Below are 15,730 nucleotides of genomic sequence, written 5' to 3'. Positions count from 1 at the left end.
TGTAATTACTGAACATAGTTTTACATTTGGAAGCATTTCAGACATTTTCAGACAAATTTAAACATTTGAAGTAAAAAAAAATCGGTAGGGAGCAAATTGATCTTGACGGTGGGCCCTACTGAAGAAAAACACACAGAAAAGACACCAGCAAAGCCCTACAGGCAGCGATATAGATGAGCACTTCAAACAAAACCAAAAGGAGTACTGCAAAGGACTATAACATAGGTGTTCCAACCAACCCCGTGCATGGGGCAGGTTGGCACACATGCACAACACCACTTTAATCATAAATAACTCAAAACAAGGGATCGTTTGTTGACATTGAATGTATACATTTTGTAGCTGAGATCCCAAGCTTTCAGTTAATCACAATTTGACCATTTCAACGCATTGTAAGACGAAGAAATATAACCGAGAGTGAAAAGTGTTCCAACCAGCCCCGGTCTCCCCTATGTTATACTTTGAGATGAACCATGCTTTGTTTCTACTATGAATGCGTTAGTACAAAGTAGGCCTATAGTATCCACCTAGGTAAATTATTTTTTTTATGTTTCTTAATTCCGTCCACAACTTTTTCAAAACTATCGCCCTTTAACATTAATGTTTGAAGAACACGTGTAGCCTATGCCTACCTTTAAATTACATAGGCCTATACTTCATATCAATTTAAGTTCAGTTTCACTGAAATCAGGCCTACTTGATCAAGTTGGTTAGCACTGCATGAATCACTTTCGTAAACCTAGACATTTCATTAATTTGCAACCGATGTAGGCTACATGATCAAATCAAGTAGCCTAATTCAACGATTCTTTTTTTCAGTGACTGCAGAAAGCGGAAGGGTAAGCAAGCACTCTCACTTTCGTTTCACTACAAACGACACCACTCTGTGCCTTGACCTTGCCCACATGAAAAATGATAATAATGAGTAACTGTTTCGGTAGCTGACAAACCGAAACAATAACACTACCCCCATTCCACTGAATAGCAGTCAGTATGAACGCCATAAGCATTATGCGCGTAGCTAATGCCTAGAAACGCTGTCCCTTAGGGCAACTGGAAGATAACTCGGATTTTGATAATAATTCCTTGAATAATGTCGATGTTTTCTTGGGGAGCAGGATCCCGTAAAGGGTTGCGTAGGTCTGATGTCGTAGTAGATTCAAACTCTGGAGTACACTTTGTGCGTCCGAAATCCAAAATTCAGGACATTTCGGTTGGAAGAAGGATTGCTGCATTTTTACGCGGTGATGGAAACGTTGACTATCTCTGGAGTGTGGAGAGTTCGGACGGAAAAGCAAAACCTGGAAAACTAAGTAAGACACGATTGCATACAGGCTACGTTGTGTTGTAGTGTTATCCATGTCAGCAATTCTAATACAATGAAAAAAATTCATAGATTCCCTCAACTTGAAAGAGAAGATTGAGGAGATACGCTGTGGGGATGCACATGTTGTCCTCATTTCCCATGGGGGGAAGGTTTTTCTTATGGATACAACTCAGATCCCAAGGTCAGTCTCAGTAACATCGAACAGGTTGAGTTGTTCCTTCCTACTTGACAGAATAGTTTTAAAACAGTATATTTTTTTTCTCCTCAGGTGTATGAAAGGGCTCAATAGTGAACACATCACTCAGGTTGCATGTGGGGACCAGCATTCGATTGCTCTTTCACAGGGTAGACTACATGACAACCTGTCACAAGAAAAAGCCAAAATTGAGAAGTATATCCATAGACGTTTAGTTTACAGACTAGCCTACCACCAATCACTATTATTTCCCTCTCAGGTGGGCAGTTATTCACGTGGGGCCAGAACTCCAATGGTCAGCTGGGTCTGGGGAAGGGGGAGCCCAGCACCATGTCCCCCCAACCCCTTAAGTCTCTGGCGGGGATCCCCCTGTCTCAGATCAGTGCTGGAGGGGACCACAGCTTTGTCCTGTCCCTCTCAGGGGCTGTGTTTGGCTGGGGCAAGAACAGTGCTGGGCAGCTGGGCCTAGGAGACCTTTCAGGTTTGTGCAGGCAAAGCAGAGATCATTCAGGTCTTTTCGCAAGTTGTTTGTAAAAGTTACCTTTTGTAAGTTACATATTCACAAACAGTTTTTGTGATACAGTAAGGCACTTGTATGTCACAGATCGTCCAGAACCTGTTGATGTGAGTTGCTTAAGTCTCAAGAAGACCATCTTTATTTCATGTGGAACGGAGCACACTGCCATTCTTGTAAAGGTTGTACAATATTTTTCCTGTGCCTATTAAGAGTTATTGTTGTTATTGTAGTGTATAGAGCATTTGGAGTTATTGATATACTCTGGACTTGTAACCGGAGGGTTGCCGGTTCGAGCCCCGACCAGTGGGCCACAGCTGAAGTGCCCTTGAGCAAGGCACCTAACCACTCACTGCTCCCCGAGCGCTGCTGTGGTTGCAGGCAGCTCACTGCGCCGGGATTAGTGTGTGCTTCACCTCACTGTGTGCTGTGTTTCACTAATTCACGGATTGGGTTAAATGCAGAGAACAAATTTCCCTCACGGGATCAAAAGAGTATATATACTTATACTTATTCTCTGTGACTCTTAAAGGATGGAGTAGTGTTTACATGTGGATCAGGACGTTATGGCCAGCTGGGGCACAACTCCTTCAGAGATGAACTGCGACCACGACTGGTGGCTGAACTCTGGGGCTCAAAGGTGTCTCAGATTGCCTGTGGAAAGTATGTTATGTTTATGTTTATGGCATTTGGCAGATGCTATTGTCCAAAGCGACTTACAGTGTATAACCATTACATAATAGTTAAAAAATAAAGTAAAAAAGCCTACATTAAGCGTAATAATTACAATATCAGATACCAACAATGAAAATAATGAGTTATCATATTAACAAAAAATATAAACATACAAATGTAGAACTGTAGTGACTGTGACGTTTTAATGTCAATGCATGGTCGTCATAGGCGCTCAACTAGATCATGCAACTAAGACAGCAAGGTGCAGATCCAGTAAGTGTCCTGTTGGCCAAAGTGAGGGATTTGAATTGAATTCTGGCTGCTATATGTCATTCTAAAAGTGGTCTGCACGTGAACAGCGGTGTACATTTGTATCATTGCCAAAGAACTAAATTCAATGAGGAGCCAAATATCTATGATCACACACTTATTTTTGTTGTTGGTTGCTTTGATTCAAGGCACCACACACTGGCGCTGGTAGGATCCTCAAAGATTTACTCATTTGGACGTGGTGACCAGGGGCAGCTTGGAAATGGACAGATAGTCAATCAGTGTGTTCCTCTCTCTACTTGTGCACTTATCACAAGGTAAGTGGCCTGAGAAGCAGATTCAGACATGAGTAGATTCCCACACTCAAAAGAAGTCCTCATGTCATGACATATGTCTCAATTCACAGCGTGGAGCAGAGAGTAACAAAACTTGTTGCTGGAGGGAATCTCTCATTTGCTTTATTTGATTCTACTCAGGTGAGTTTGAAAATGCCCTAAATCATGTACTGGTTATCTGTTATTGATAAAAAAAAACTACAAAGGTGGGCTTAAAATACAGTCAAAATAACAGAAACATCCTGCTAATATGACAGGAATGCCAGAAAGGCCCAGCCAAGCACAAACCCACCATAAAAAAGAGAGAAGCACTAGATGAGAAAAAGATTGACAAGTGGATCTCCGGCTGTAATTCCTCCTGGAAAAGAATCCAGAGGCAAGTTTTTATTTGTTTGATTGTTTTTTTTGACTGAATGTTACATGTTACTGGGCCCATGAGCAGAGGAGCTTGATTCAGTGATCAAACTTCAAACTTTTCTCTTGGATACAGTGAGATAACAGCAATATTTTCATCTGCTTCAAGCATCAATGGAAGCTTCCTTGAGACAGGGTACAGGCCCATTACTTGTTCTCTTGATCAAATGAAAAATCACAAACATAGGCTACAGTTATTGTTGTATTCTGTGTATAATTTAGATTTCTCTCATGTTTAGCTGTGATGAACATTACAAAACATCAGCTGGGTACTCCGGCCTGGATTTGTCTCTGGCTCGCATTGCTTTTGAGAAGCTCTCCACGACGAAAAAGGAGAGGAGAGTCATGATGAAGGTAGATGGAGTCTGCATATCAATGCACAGTGTGTTTTTTTCAATTACGGTTACTTTACTTACTCAAGGTTACTTTATTGCTCTAGGTCTCCCAAGGGAGAATTTTGTTTTGGATAAAGGGTAAAAGCTGCCACAACTACAATGCAAAAAACTTCATAGGACATAGCACATATGATACAAATAGAATCAATATAAAATACATTGAGAATGGACACACATTCACAACCATCCACCTCATGGGCGGATTATGGGCCACAGGGCCCCTGGGCACAGACGTGAAAAGTATGATTATCACACATAGCGTAACTGGTGCTATTTTACTGAGGGGTCCTATCGAAATATCAGGGATAAATAACATAACCCATGTTATTTGACTGAGGGGCCCCATTCAGATATCAAGGGTGGAGAACATAGTAGCGAGGTTTGGACTTCAGGGCCCCCTGAGCCCCTGGGCCTGGACCCAGTAGGCCTATTCAGTAATCCATCCCTGTCCGTCATGACATTAATTACACTCACACAACTCTTAAAAGCACAATAAATAACCCATAAATAGCACTTGCTCCCACCCAGTCCCACTCAGCTCAGTCACAAGTTGTCACACACTCTCTCTGCCCTCAGCTCATCTACACTCAGTTCAGCCCCTCATGCACAGCCCTCCACTCAGTATTTATTGACTTTTTTGGCCTTCCTACTGTCCAACTTACCCAGTAATACTTTTTTACTGATAGGGGGACAAATGAATGAATGTTTATAGATAGATATATAGATAGATAGATAGATAGATAGATAGATCCTTTATTGATCCCCAGGGGAAATTCAAGGAAAGCGATTAGATTATAGCGGTTGTGCTAAAATAACCCTGTACCTCCTACCTGAGTTCATGAGCACATATACTTGGTACATCACACAGGAGGGGTCAGATCAAATTCTATCTGCCTGCTGAAGGGTGGACTGCTCTAATATATCCACCAGACAAGTCTGTTTTCAATCAGTAGTTTAATTTCAGGTCAGTCAAGTTGTTGAGCAGCATCTGCTCCCGTCCCTGAGCCCCAGCCCTGCTGGAGTGGAGGGCCTCAGAGTTTACCTCATCCTGCCAGAGCTGCTCAGGGTGCTGCTCAAACAGCACAGGGGGACAGACCTCGCCGTCTTATTGGCCGAGGCCATTCTCAGGCTGCATCCTGATTCGCTAAAAGCCCTGGGTAAGAACTGTCTTTTGCAACCAACAAGTCTCCGATTATATGCTAATACCTGTTGCATTGGTTGAACAACTGTACTCAGAAGTAATTATTTCTTTCATCTTTTTCGTTCTCATGGGAAGAATCTTAGGTGGCTGTTAAGGACACTTTTATGGATACTTGTTTCTTTTGGGGTTACAGGGATGCTTTGGTCCAGCCTGTCTGGCTCTTTCATTGGAGCATTTGTTACAACATTCCGCTCAGTGTGCGAAACATTACTTGTTGGAATCCCCAAAAGACTCTTTGGTCCTGAGGCTTTGCAGAAAGTGGTGGAAGTCCTGCAGAGGGTGTATGAGGTATTGTGGCATTGTTGTACAGAGTGAATACTATGACAATCACATCATAGAGATGATTTGAAGAGATATTTTGATTACATTGATTCATCTATCTATAAATTGCAGGAACATCTGTCTGTCTGTGTGTGTGTTAACCGCATATGTCTGTCGAACCGTTGGTCCGATTGATTTGAAACTTACCAGCTGTCTTGCTACGGGCACGAGTAAGTGCAGTGCCAAGTTGTTGTTGTTTAGATAAGAAATGGAAAAGATATCGTTAAATATATTGCTATAAGAAGCACACTTTCGGTTTCTCCGCTATACTGTAGCCACTTCCCCTCTCACATAGCACAGCGCAGGACTAGAGACAGATGAGGGTAATCAGAGTTTTTGCAGCACTGAATCAGGGCACAGCACGGGTCAAGATGTTTGGATGATTATCATGTCTGACGTCAACAATAAGGATTCTATGCAGTTTGCTTGCATAAAATGATTCCGGGGATTTTGCAAAAACACGGGTATGCAGTGGGTATTCAAAATGACGTAAACATCATGTGCACTAAACTGACACTTTGAATAGCCCAGGCTACTTTGGAATAAAAACAAACGACGATTCCGACTGTAAGGTCCCAAATTAAAACAAGCGATAGGCTAATGGTCCCGAATTTAACAATGTTTCAGAATGCCACACAGCTAATAAGTGGCAGACAGAGCAACGTTTCTGAGTCACATCATTGCAAATCTCATATGATAATGCATCTTTCTACAAAATGTTTTGTCTTCTATAACATTAAGTTATTCAATAGGCTAAACATATAGCCTTACATCAAAGCTTTAGGCTTATGTCATTTCGATCAGCTACAGACAATGAGTGACAGACAGAACGTGTCACTTATAGGCTAGAGATTGTTGAGTCACATCGGCGCAAATTTTATACGATGATGCATCATTCCACAAAATGCCTATAAATGCAGCTATGCCTAAATTCTGCTTACTGCACATTAATTATAGGCTAATATACTGCTCAAAAAAATTAAGGGAACACTTACAGTTTTCCACAATTGTTAAAACACATTTTTTGAAACCTTCCACCCCTTTCTCCATTCCCAAACTACATTCACAGAATGTCTGACAGTTCTTGCAAAATAAAACACTCGCCTCAAAAGTTTTACTTGTGCTCAGAGCCAAACAGTGTCAGAGTACCGATCCAGTGTATGATTGAAGTGTTTCCTTAATTTTTTTGAGCAGTATATTATAATAGTATTCATTATTGAATGCTTAGCTGGAATTATGTTTCCCCCTATCATCCTTTTAAAGCAGCCGTACATACAGGCATGTAATTGTGCTACGGGTTTTCTACAGGAATGGCATGTTTGAACGGGCTCTGCACTAGTATTTTTAATGTAGGGAACTTGGGATATTTAATCATGGTCTTGGACAAGCCACCACCCTCTTCACTTTATATATATTTTGTAATCACACCATTGCTTAAAGGTGGGCTACCATCAGCGATTAAGTGATTCCTAGTCTGCTCTGTGAACTGGGAACCATCAAAGTCGAGCAAGCCTGTCTCCCAAACATAACCAGCTAATCACCAAAGGGGATGGGAGTTTGGGGAAATGGAAGGGGAGTTTGGGGAAGGGATTGTTGAGTTCACTCTCTGGTGTTTTGTTGGTGTTTGAAATCTCAATGGATATCACATCTTCCAGAATCAGATTACTTTTAAGAATTGTGTCACTGCAGTGCTTATGATTTGATTAATCATATGTGTTCAGTTTGAGTGATACCAATCAAAGATCTTAGAGTGGAGCACTCTAGAATGAGGGGAAGAGTTTGCTCAGGAGCAAGATTAAGCTGTGTAGAGGAATCATATATAGGCCTGACTCTTTGACTGGCAGGCTACACACAGAAGACAAGTTCCAGAAAACATGTTCCAGATCAAAAATATCATTGCTCAAGTAAGTGCTCTGTTTAGGTTTACAAATGCCTCATTCATTTTTTTCATTTATTAATGTGGAGTTGTAATCCAGTTTGTCACTTTAATGTGAATTTTACTTCAGACAACTTTAAAGATGTTGGAATCATGTCCCTGCATCTTTGACCTGGAGGCCAAATATGCCGTTTTTAAAGGCACCGCTGAAAAGATGAAAGTAGGTATTAATAACGGTCTCTAAATCCTAAACATGAGTCAGTCAGAAGTAGGTATTAATAACAGTCTGTGTACATCTTAAACATGAAGAAAGTGGTAGTCATTTTTATGCACTGTATACAAATTGTATGGATAAAAAAATAAGAGAAAATATTATTTATTCATTACCGTAATTTCCCAACTATTAGCCGCAGTTTATACATTGATGTTGCCAATTTTTTTTTCAGCTATAAGATTAATACACGGAGGCCGTTAATATGGGATTAATATTTTTCTTTTTTTACTTGCACAAAACACTGTCCTGCGGCTTATACACAATGTGGCTAATACATATGAAATTACTGTAAATATTTGAAGAATATTTCCTGTTATTTTAAGCAATTTTCCATTACTTAAGGAATTGTCTGTACAAATATACAAGATTACAGGATTTGCACTGGCAGAAAATTACTGGGTGGTACTCTTTCCTTTTTTACAGATTTATTTTAGTATATCACTTTTCACAGACAAGAGCTTTACAAGCTGCTTCTCAAATAAGTCATTGGAGTTTCTGAGCCTGATGGATGGGTGTATGGCTAGTTTTTGTAAGCTGGCAACTTGTGCCAAGTTAGTTTGGATATCATACGGGAAGTATGCGCAAGCATTTGCAAGAAACCTATAATGATTTCACATTGAAAAATGTTCCTTTTATTATACGGTAGTCATGGTTGAAAATGTAAATTGACAAATGCACCTTATTTTTCATCCTTATTGTTACAGAAATATTCACATCTTAATTTGTTTTCATTCTAAGGCATCTGGCTTCTCCAACTTTTGGTTACCAGCCGAATTTGAGCTAACAGTGAGGCGAACTGAACTTCTGGAGAGTGTCCTCAGTCAGCTTCGCTCCGCAGATCACCATCAATTCAGGATGCCACTAAAGGTCAGAATGTTAAAAGACTACTGTTACATACAAATTTAAATCATGGATGTTACTAATACTTTTATACTATCAGGTTAAATTCGAGGAGGAAGATGGTGTGGATATTGGTGGCGTGTCCCGTGCCTTCTTTAAACTCATTACAAACGCATTTTCTACTGAGGGAAGCAAGACGTTGGAAATCTACGATGACTCCCAGTGTGTCTGGTTCAGACCAGATGTGAGTTGACTTCTTTTCCTTTCAGTCATAAATAGTAGCATTTCTGAATTACCGTATTGGCCCGGTTGAAAGACAGTACCGTTCACAAATAAAGGCAATCTTGGAAAAAAGTCACGTCACAGTTCAGCTCACGTTGCACGGCATTCAACGAGTCCAACGTCATGCAAATGTGAGCTGAACTGTCACGTCACAATATATTTTTTAATAAACTGTCTGTACTCTTACAAAGTTCACAATGTTTCAGTTTACATGTAGGGACCCTCATTATGTTACCGTCAAAGCAGAGGCGGAAAGAGTACACAGCTTCATTACTTGAGTAAAAGTACAGATACCCTTTGCTAAATTTTACTCAAGTACAAGTAAAAGTACAACAGTCAGATGTCTACTTGAGTAAAAGTACTGAAGTACTTGTTTTTAAAAGTACTTGAGTATCAAGAGTACAAGAGTAGCCTACATTTTCTAAATATTGCACATACTACTGCCACAGTGCTTACATTTATGTACAGAAATGTCCTACATGGAGATATGAAAAATGTTAATGTTAATACCTTGGAGAATGTAAAATGAATTGGAAGTAAAATCAAGTCATTTTCATCTTTTTACCATGTTGCCAGGGATGGGGAGTATTTCTAATACATGTATTTAAAGTACAAAATACTATTTTGTAATTGAAACACTTGAAGCGAAAACTATCATTAACAGAAAATTGAAATAGTCTGGCGAGGTGGGGCCACAGGTTGGCACATTCCCGGGATGGACCTGCTGCGTTTCATTCATGGTTTCATCTCTTATCTAAATCTGACCATGAAGTTGACTTTGGCGGAAAGCTGAAGGTGATTGCTGATAGGCTGTCCCAATAAGTGGCGCCTGCACAATCCAATCACGTTTGAGAGGGAAACAACAAATTGAGGGATTCTGAGATTTTTCTTTTTTCCTTTTTTTTTAGAAGTAGTAACGGCTACTCACGGTTATGGATAGAAATGTAGTGGAGTAAAGAGTACAATATTTGCCTCTCAAATGTACTCGAGTAAAGTCATGAGTACTCTCCAAAAATGATACTCGAGTAAAGTACAGATCCCTCAGAATTGTACTCAAGTACTGTACTCAAGTAAATGTACTCCGTTACTGTCCGGCTCTGCGTGAAAATGTGGTTCTATTTTGAGCCTTGTTAGTAGTACAGAAATAGTGATTTCTTTTTACTTTACTCTGTGCCCCTAAGACTAGCGTTATAAGCTAATTAGCGGTGTGTTATTAACCCCTAGGTTAATTTTGCACCGGAATTGTCCTTTAATGACGCGGTGTAATAGACTGTCATTGCATCGCAGAAGTCTTGCCCAGCGCTTGCCCTCAGACTTCGAGGAGAGGCGTCTTTTCAGCGGTATGTGATCAACTTAAGGAAAAAATTGATGGGCAATGCTGATCAAACGCCAGTGCCAACATCTGTCAGTGTTGAAACTGCTTGTTTCAAGACTGTAGACCTACACTTAGACGTGTATGGTTAATGCAGTTATTGAAAGTTATTGAGGCTATGGTTCTTTTCCTTTATAATGGGTAGACATAGGCCCTAGCCTAGGCTACCACAGTCTATCAGTTGCACTTTTATGGCATTATACAAATGCCAAGTGAAGTCATTCATTAACATATCACTGTTATTTATTATGACCGCCGCTAGAGAAGCTAGCGAAGCGGTCATATAATGATTGTCAAAGTTTTTTTTTTCTTTCCGTCATCTACTTCCTGAATTTTTGGTCAACGATGCCCTGGACACCGAAACACCGGTGCACCTCAAATTTGTTGGGTATGTAGCCCCACTAGACTTTTACGGAAAATTTTCGTTTCGTCCCCGGGCGCTATGCGGTACATGTAGTTTAATTTAAATTTGACAAATGTTTCCCAAAAGATGAATATATTTGATATATAGATTTATTTATTTTAAATGGTGTTAAATGGCCTAAATGAATTCACCCAATGTCTCATCACCAGAAAAAAACTAAATCAAACAAGAAAAAGCTGCTTATATTTTATCTATTGTCTTTCCAAAAATTAGTCCTGAAAAGGGGGTTGTCTTATATTCGGGCCAATACGGTAAATACATTTGAATACCTTTTCATCTCATCATTGTAGAATTCACTGTTTTTGGGTCAAGCTGTTTGTCATAAGTGAAACCACTTTCACAGCGTACGATTTGCACAGGCACCAGTGAATCCCTTTACCTGGGCATGATCTTTGGGATGGCACTGTATAATCTCTGCACAGTCGACTCCACCTTTCCGCAAGCACTTTTTAAGAAACTGCTTGGTCTGAAACCAACTTTGGAAGATCTGGAGGAACTGTCACCATGCCAAGCCAGGTAATGACTACTAAAGGGGATTCCAGTAGCACAAACAAAGTGCCATTCTGAAGAATGGAATGTTTCATTTCATCTACAGTAAGGCCAAATTTGGCCCACCAGAGTAAAACTGCAAACAAAATCTCATATTTTGGCAGGGTTTTTGACATACAGCATAAAGGTCTATACAGTGAATAGCAAAGGGTTTGAGGATTATAGAACTCAGTTATAAAAACGTGCAGGGACACACATTGAAAACATATTTTTTAAAAACCTGATTTTCTAATAAGGGGATTGAAACAACTGCTGGATGAAGATGAAGATGTTATTGATGATCTGTATTTGGATTTCACTGTAAGTACCGCCCTCTTGTTATATTAACCCAGACAGCAGTTCAGTGTTGATCCAGATCAGTCAGTTAGACCACAGATCCTGTCTTGTCTTTATTTGCTCATATGCTCCTATCTTGTAACAGGTGAAGGGTCATGACCTGATTCAAGATGGAGGGAATGTCTTAGTTTCCAAAGCAAATAGGTAGATCTTGCTTCTCAATAAATATCTCACATTTAACTCTGTAAATATACATTATAATCATTAAGTGTGTGTGTGTGTGTGTGTGTGTGTGTGTGTGTGTGTGTGTGTGTTGATCCTGTGTCTTTACCAGGAAAAGATATGTTGACTTGTACGTGGACTATGTGCTCAACACATCTGTCACTCGACAATTTGAAGACTTTTCCAAGGGCTTTGACCTGGGCTGCCCATGCAGGACATGGACAATGTTCCGTCCTGATGAGCTGATGAACGCTCTCTGTGGAGAGGTGGACTACCAGTGGGAGGAGCTACAGAAGGTGCTGCTCAGACCAGTTATTCACTGCATCACTCCAGAGATGTTCACAAGTCATTTTTTGGAAGTCCAAATCGAGTCTCAAGTCTTTGAGCTCGAGTCCATGTCAAGTCTCAAGTCTTTTGTCACGAGTCCAAGTCAAGTCTCAAGTCTTTGGCCATCTGATTTCTCCCTAACACTGTATTGTTAAAGGAACCATATGTAAGATTGTGGCCAAAACTGGTACTGCAATCACTTTCAAAATACTGTAGAGCGGTGTATCCCCTCCCCCTCCCCCCTGACTCAAGGTTGCCAACCCGGATGCCGAAACACGACTGACTTTGTGATTAGTAGATAGGTAGAGGGTGGCGCATCAGGCCAAAACACAACATGACATGACAAAACACAACATCAACATCAGTTTGCAACTTTTAAAGGCAATATCCTGGCCGGACTACTGTTGTCAGTGATATAAGTATTTGAAGTGAACATGATTTCTTAATGTCTAGTGACATATCAGGGCCATTTTATGATTAATTGAAATACATTTCTTACATACGGTTCCTTTAAATCTTATGTAGCTACCATCCATACAGTACAGTATCAAAATCAGTTGTAGGATAACTTCATGGGGTTTCTGCCTGCACTGCAATCTGAAGAAACACAAATTAAGAACTCTGTTTATTTTTCTTGCCACTCATAAAATCTGCATGATACAACTGACATATGTGTAGTGTTCTGCGGGGAAATTATTCTAATACTGCAATGTGCAAGCTTGGAATTTCATAATTTTAGGGGCAAGGCCACTTGGCCTTCAGTTGGGCATATTTGGTGGGGGGCACAAAGGCCACACGTCAGGGCACCAAGGCCAAACTTAACTATACAGTATTCTACATAAAAATGATCAAAGTTGTATTAAGCCTATTCACAGCAGTAGACCTGCATCACTATGAAACATGAAAAAAACATGTATGTTCTATTTGGCCTGTTATGAAATCATGTATTGAACAATTTAAGCACAGATCGGCTTTAATATTTACAGATATCTAGGCGATATTTGTAACATTTGTTTTGTATTTGGCCTGTTGTATAATAATACTAATATTAATATAATAATGTACTGATCAATTTAAACCCATTGTGACTGTGAAATTTAAAGCCCAAAGTTGGAGACGTAGAAATTTGCTGCAAATTCAAAACTCTGGAATGGCTAACTGTACAGGGGAATGCTTTACACCTTTGAGTTCGGTAAGGTCTGCTGTTGGTTTGTCATGTGTTGAGGGAAGAGTTTGTAAAATATTTCACCGAGATGAATGGGTAAGGAGATGGGCGCAGAACTGTACAGTATGTAAAATAATATGATTAAATTAAAGTTACCTTTCTTGCGAACCGTTTACCACAGCAACAAGCGGCTAGCATTGTTTAAAAGCTGAGAAAAAGCTCTTTCATCTGATGTGATACATGTAATGTCTGTGTGTGATGAGTAGCCTATGCTACTTTGCGAGTAGTTCAACAGAGAAGAATGGGTGAATTTGGACGCACGTTCTTGCGTGCGCTGTCACTTTCTCCATTGCGCAAGACTAAATTAATTTGCACTGTGAATGCTAAGATTATTTTGACAGGCCATAGGCTAAATACAAATTACTATTAGTCGGATGGAAAACATAATATTGAAAGAAGGGGGCACCAAGGCCACATTGACCTCCGGACCTCCGAGGGGCATCACGGACAATGCAAGGGGCAATGACGGTCATGGTCGTCGTGAAATTCCAACCCTGGCAACATCTATCATATTGTTTTCTGAAATAAAATGTGGGCAGCCAGTGGATGTGAAACTGAAAATATCACGTATGCTTTAATGGAGTTAGCTTAATTTTCTTTACATCCAGAACTTACATTGGGTCTCCAATTTAGCACATCGCAGAGTCTAATGCTAACACATCCCTCTAGCCCTCGGACCTGGTGAAATATTAACCTAAGTCTGTCACATCATATGGCCAACTACAAATATGCAAATCTTCCTGTTCCCAGCATTAGCATAACACTTTGTGATTTTTAGCTTGTCACCTGTGACGATATATGCTAAGTTTAACGTCTCTTTCACATCAGTAAGTGACTGACCTATCTGGGTGCAATTTGAGATGATGGCTGATGAAATTTGACGTTGTTAAACCGGCATCATTATCCTGGTGTCATACACCTTTCATGTAGTTGTTTGCTTGTTTTCACTGTACACAAAGTTACTGTAACCAAAAGTAGCCTAATGACAAAAAACGCACAACTCCGGGAGGACTTGGTGTTGCCATGGTCAATGCCTTTTTGATCTGTGAGTGCATGCACATAGAGCATGTACGTTGCACATTATGGCAAAGGGGACAGCTCGCCATACGTTTCCCCAACGTATATGTACCAATAAAATTAAATAGAAATACAGGTTGTTCATGACTCACAAGTCTCGAAGCTCGAGTCCGAGTCAAGTCTGAAGTCTTTGAGGTGGAGTCGCAAGTCAAGTCTGAAGTCACTGTTTTTGTGCGACTCGAGTCCCCATCTCTGCATCACTCACAGCAGTCTCACAGGAGTTAGGCTTGACCTTTTCTTCTTTTCCACTGACATTGTCTTCCTATTTTGTGTTTTGTTTGACCAGAACGCAATATACATCTGTACCCCCACTGACAAAACAGTTAAGGATTTCTGGAAAGTTTTCTTTGAGTATTCTGACGAAAACAAGAAGAAGTTTTTATGTGAGTATAATAACCCCCCAAACTCAGTGCTATACTTGACTTGCTTATTTAAAGCTGGCTATCAGCCATATTAGCATACAGACTTACTTCCTATTTTCTATCAGGCATTGCTGATTTATTTGACTTTTTTCTGTTAGCCTTTGTTCAGGGAACAGACCGATTACCAGTAGGAGGCCTTGCCAAACTCCGTCTGGCTGTCTCTAAGCTGAACGTGACCAACGCTGATGAACGCTATCCACAGGCCAGCACATGTTACATATCCCTGGCACTTCCAAATTACAGCACCATTCACACACTGCGCAAGAATCTAACCCATGCTATTAATCATTGCGAAGAGTTTGGTTGTAGCTAAATGGACATGGTTCTTAAAGATGCAATATGTAGTTTTGTGAAAAAGTCATCCTGTTATTCCCAATATCCATAATTTATTCAGTGCATATTTGTTTGTTCTATCTAATGTTCATTTATTTGATCCTAAAATAAATACATGCTTAATGAAACAGGGGAATATCATATCACATTAGAATTACATTACATTAGATTTTAAGTGGGCAACCAGTAAACATCCAGTTTGAACATCCAGTTTTGTATTGACACTAATGTGAAGTTTTGGACGGAAAAACTGGGATGATGTGTGAGGAATATATGTGTACATTTGGTGACTGTATATTACGCACGCACACACCCATAAAGACACACGCACACAGATGCAGGCACACACACACACAAACACTTAAACACACATGCACACACACACACACACACATTACACACACACGCATGCACACACACATGCACGCACACTCACGCGTAAAGACACACAGTACAGATGCATGCACATGCACACACACAGGCACGCACGCACACACTCAAACGCATACAAATACACACACAGGCACACACATAAACACACACACGCACAAACACACATAAACACCCCCCCACACACACACAC

General features: G+C 40.3%; 1 protein-coding gene across 1 annotated transcript; it reads left to right on the top strand.

Annotated features, from left to right (window-relative positions):
* The first annotated feature begins 983 nt into the window (after positions 1 to 983).
* LOC125294593 (probable E3 ubiquitin-protein ligase HERC4) lies at positions 984 to 15,335 on the top strand. The gene is made up of 23 exons (XM_048243462.1): positions 984 to 1,313; positions 1,397 to 1,508; positions 1,596 to 1,672; positions 1,783 to 2,004; positions 2,128 to 2,219; positions 2,570 to 2,700; positions 3,171 to 3,299; positions 3,389 to 3,458; positions 3,575 to 3,693; positions 3,808 to 3,867; positions 3,971 to 4,085; positions 5,091 to 5,283; positions 5,461 to 5,615; positions 7,493 to 7,552; positions 7,655 to 7,744; positions 8,537 to 8,665; positions 8,739 to 8,882; positions 11,060 to 11,232; positions 11,502 to 11,565; positions 11,687 to 11,745; positions 11,876 to 12,059; positions 14,679 to 14,775; positions 14,913 to 15,335. The coding sequence occupies exons 1-23, from the start codon at positions 1,094 to 1,096 to the stop codon at positions 15,125 to 15,127; spliced, it is 2,910 nt and encodes a 969-aa protein (XP_048099419.1). The 5' UTR covers positions 984 to 1,093; the 3' UTR covers positions 15,128 to 15,335.
* Positions 15,336 to 15,730: the final 395 nt, after the last annotated feature.

This window comes from Alosa alosa, chromosome 1 (assembly GCF_017589495.1).
Source record: "Alosa alosa isolate M-15738 ecotype Scorff River chromosome 1, AALO_Geno_1.1, whole genome shotgun sequence".
Taxonomy (NCBI): Eukaryota; Metazoa; Chordata; class Actinopteri; order Clupeiformes; family Clupeidae; genus Alosa; species Alosa alosa.
The sequence above is the reverse complement of the archived record's forward strand: the minus strand, read 5'-3'. Positions and strand labels throughout refer to the sequence as shown.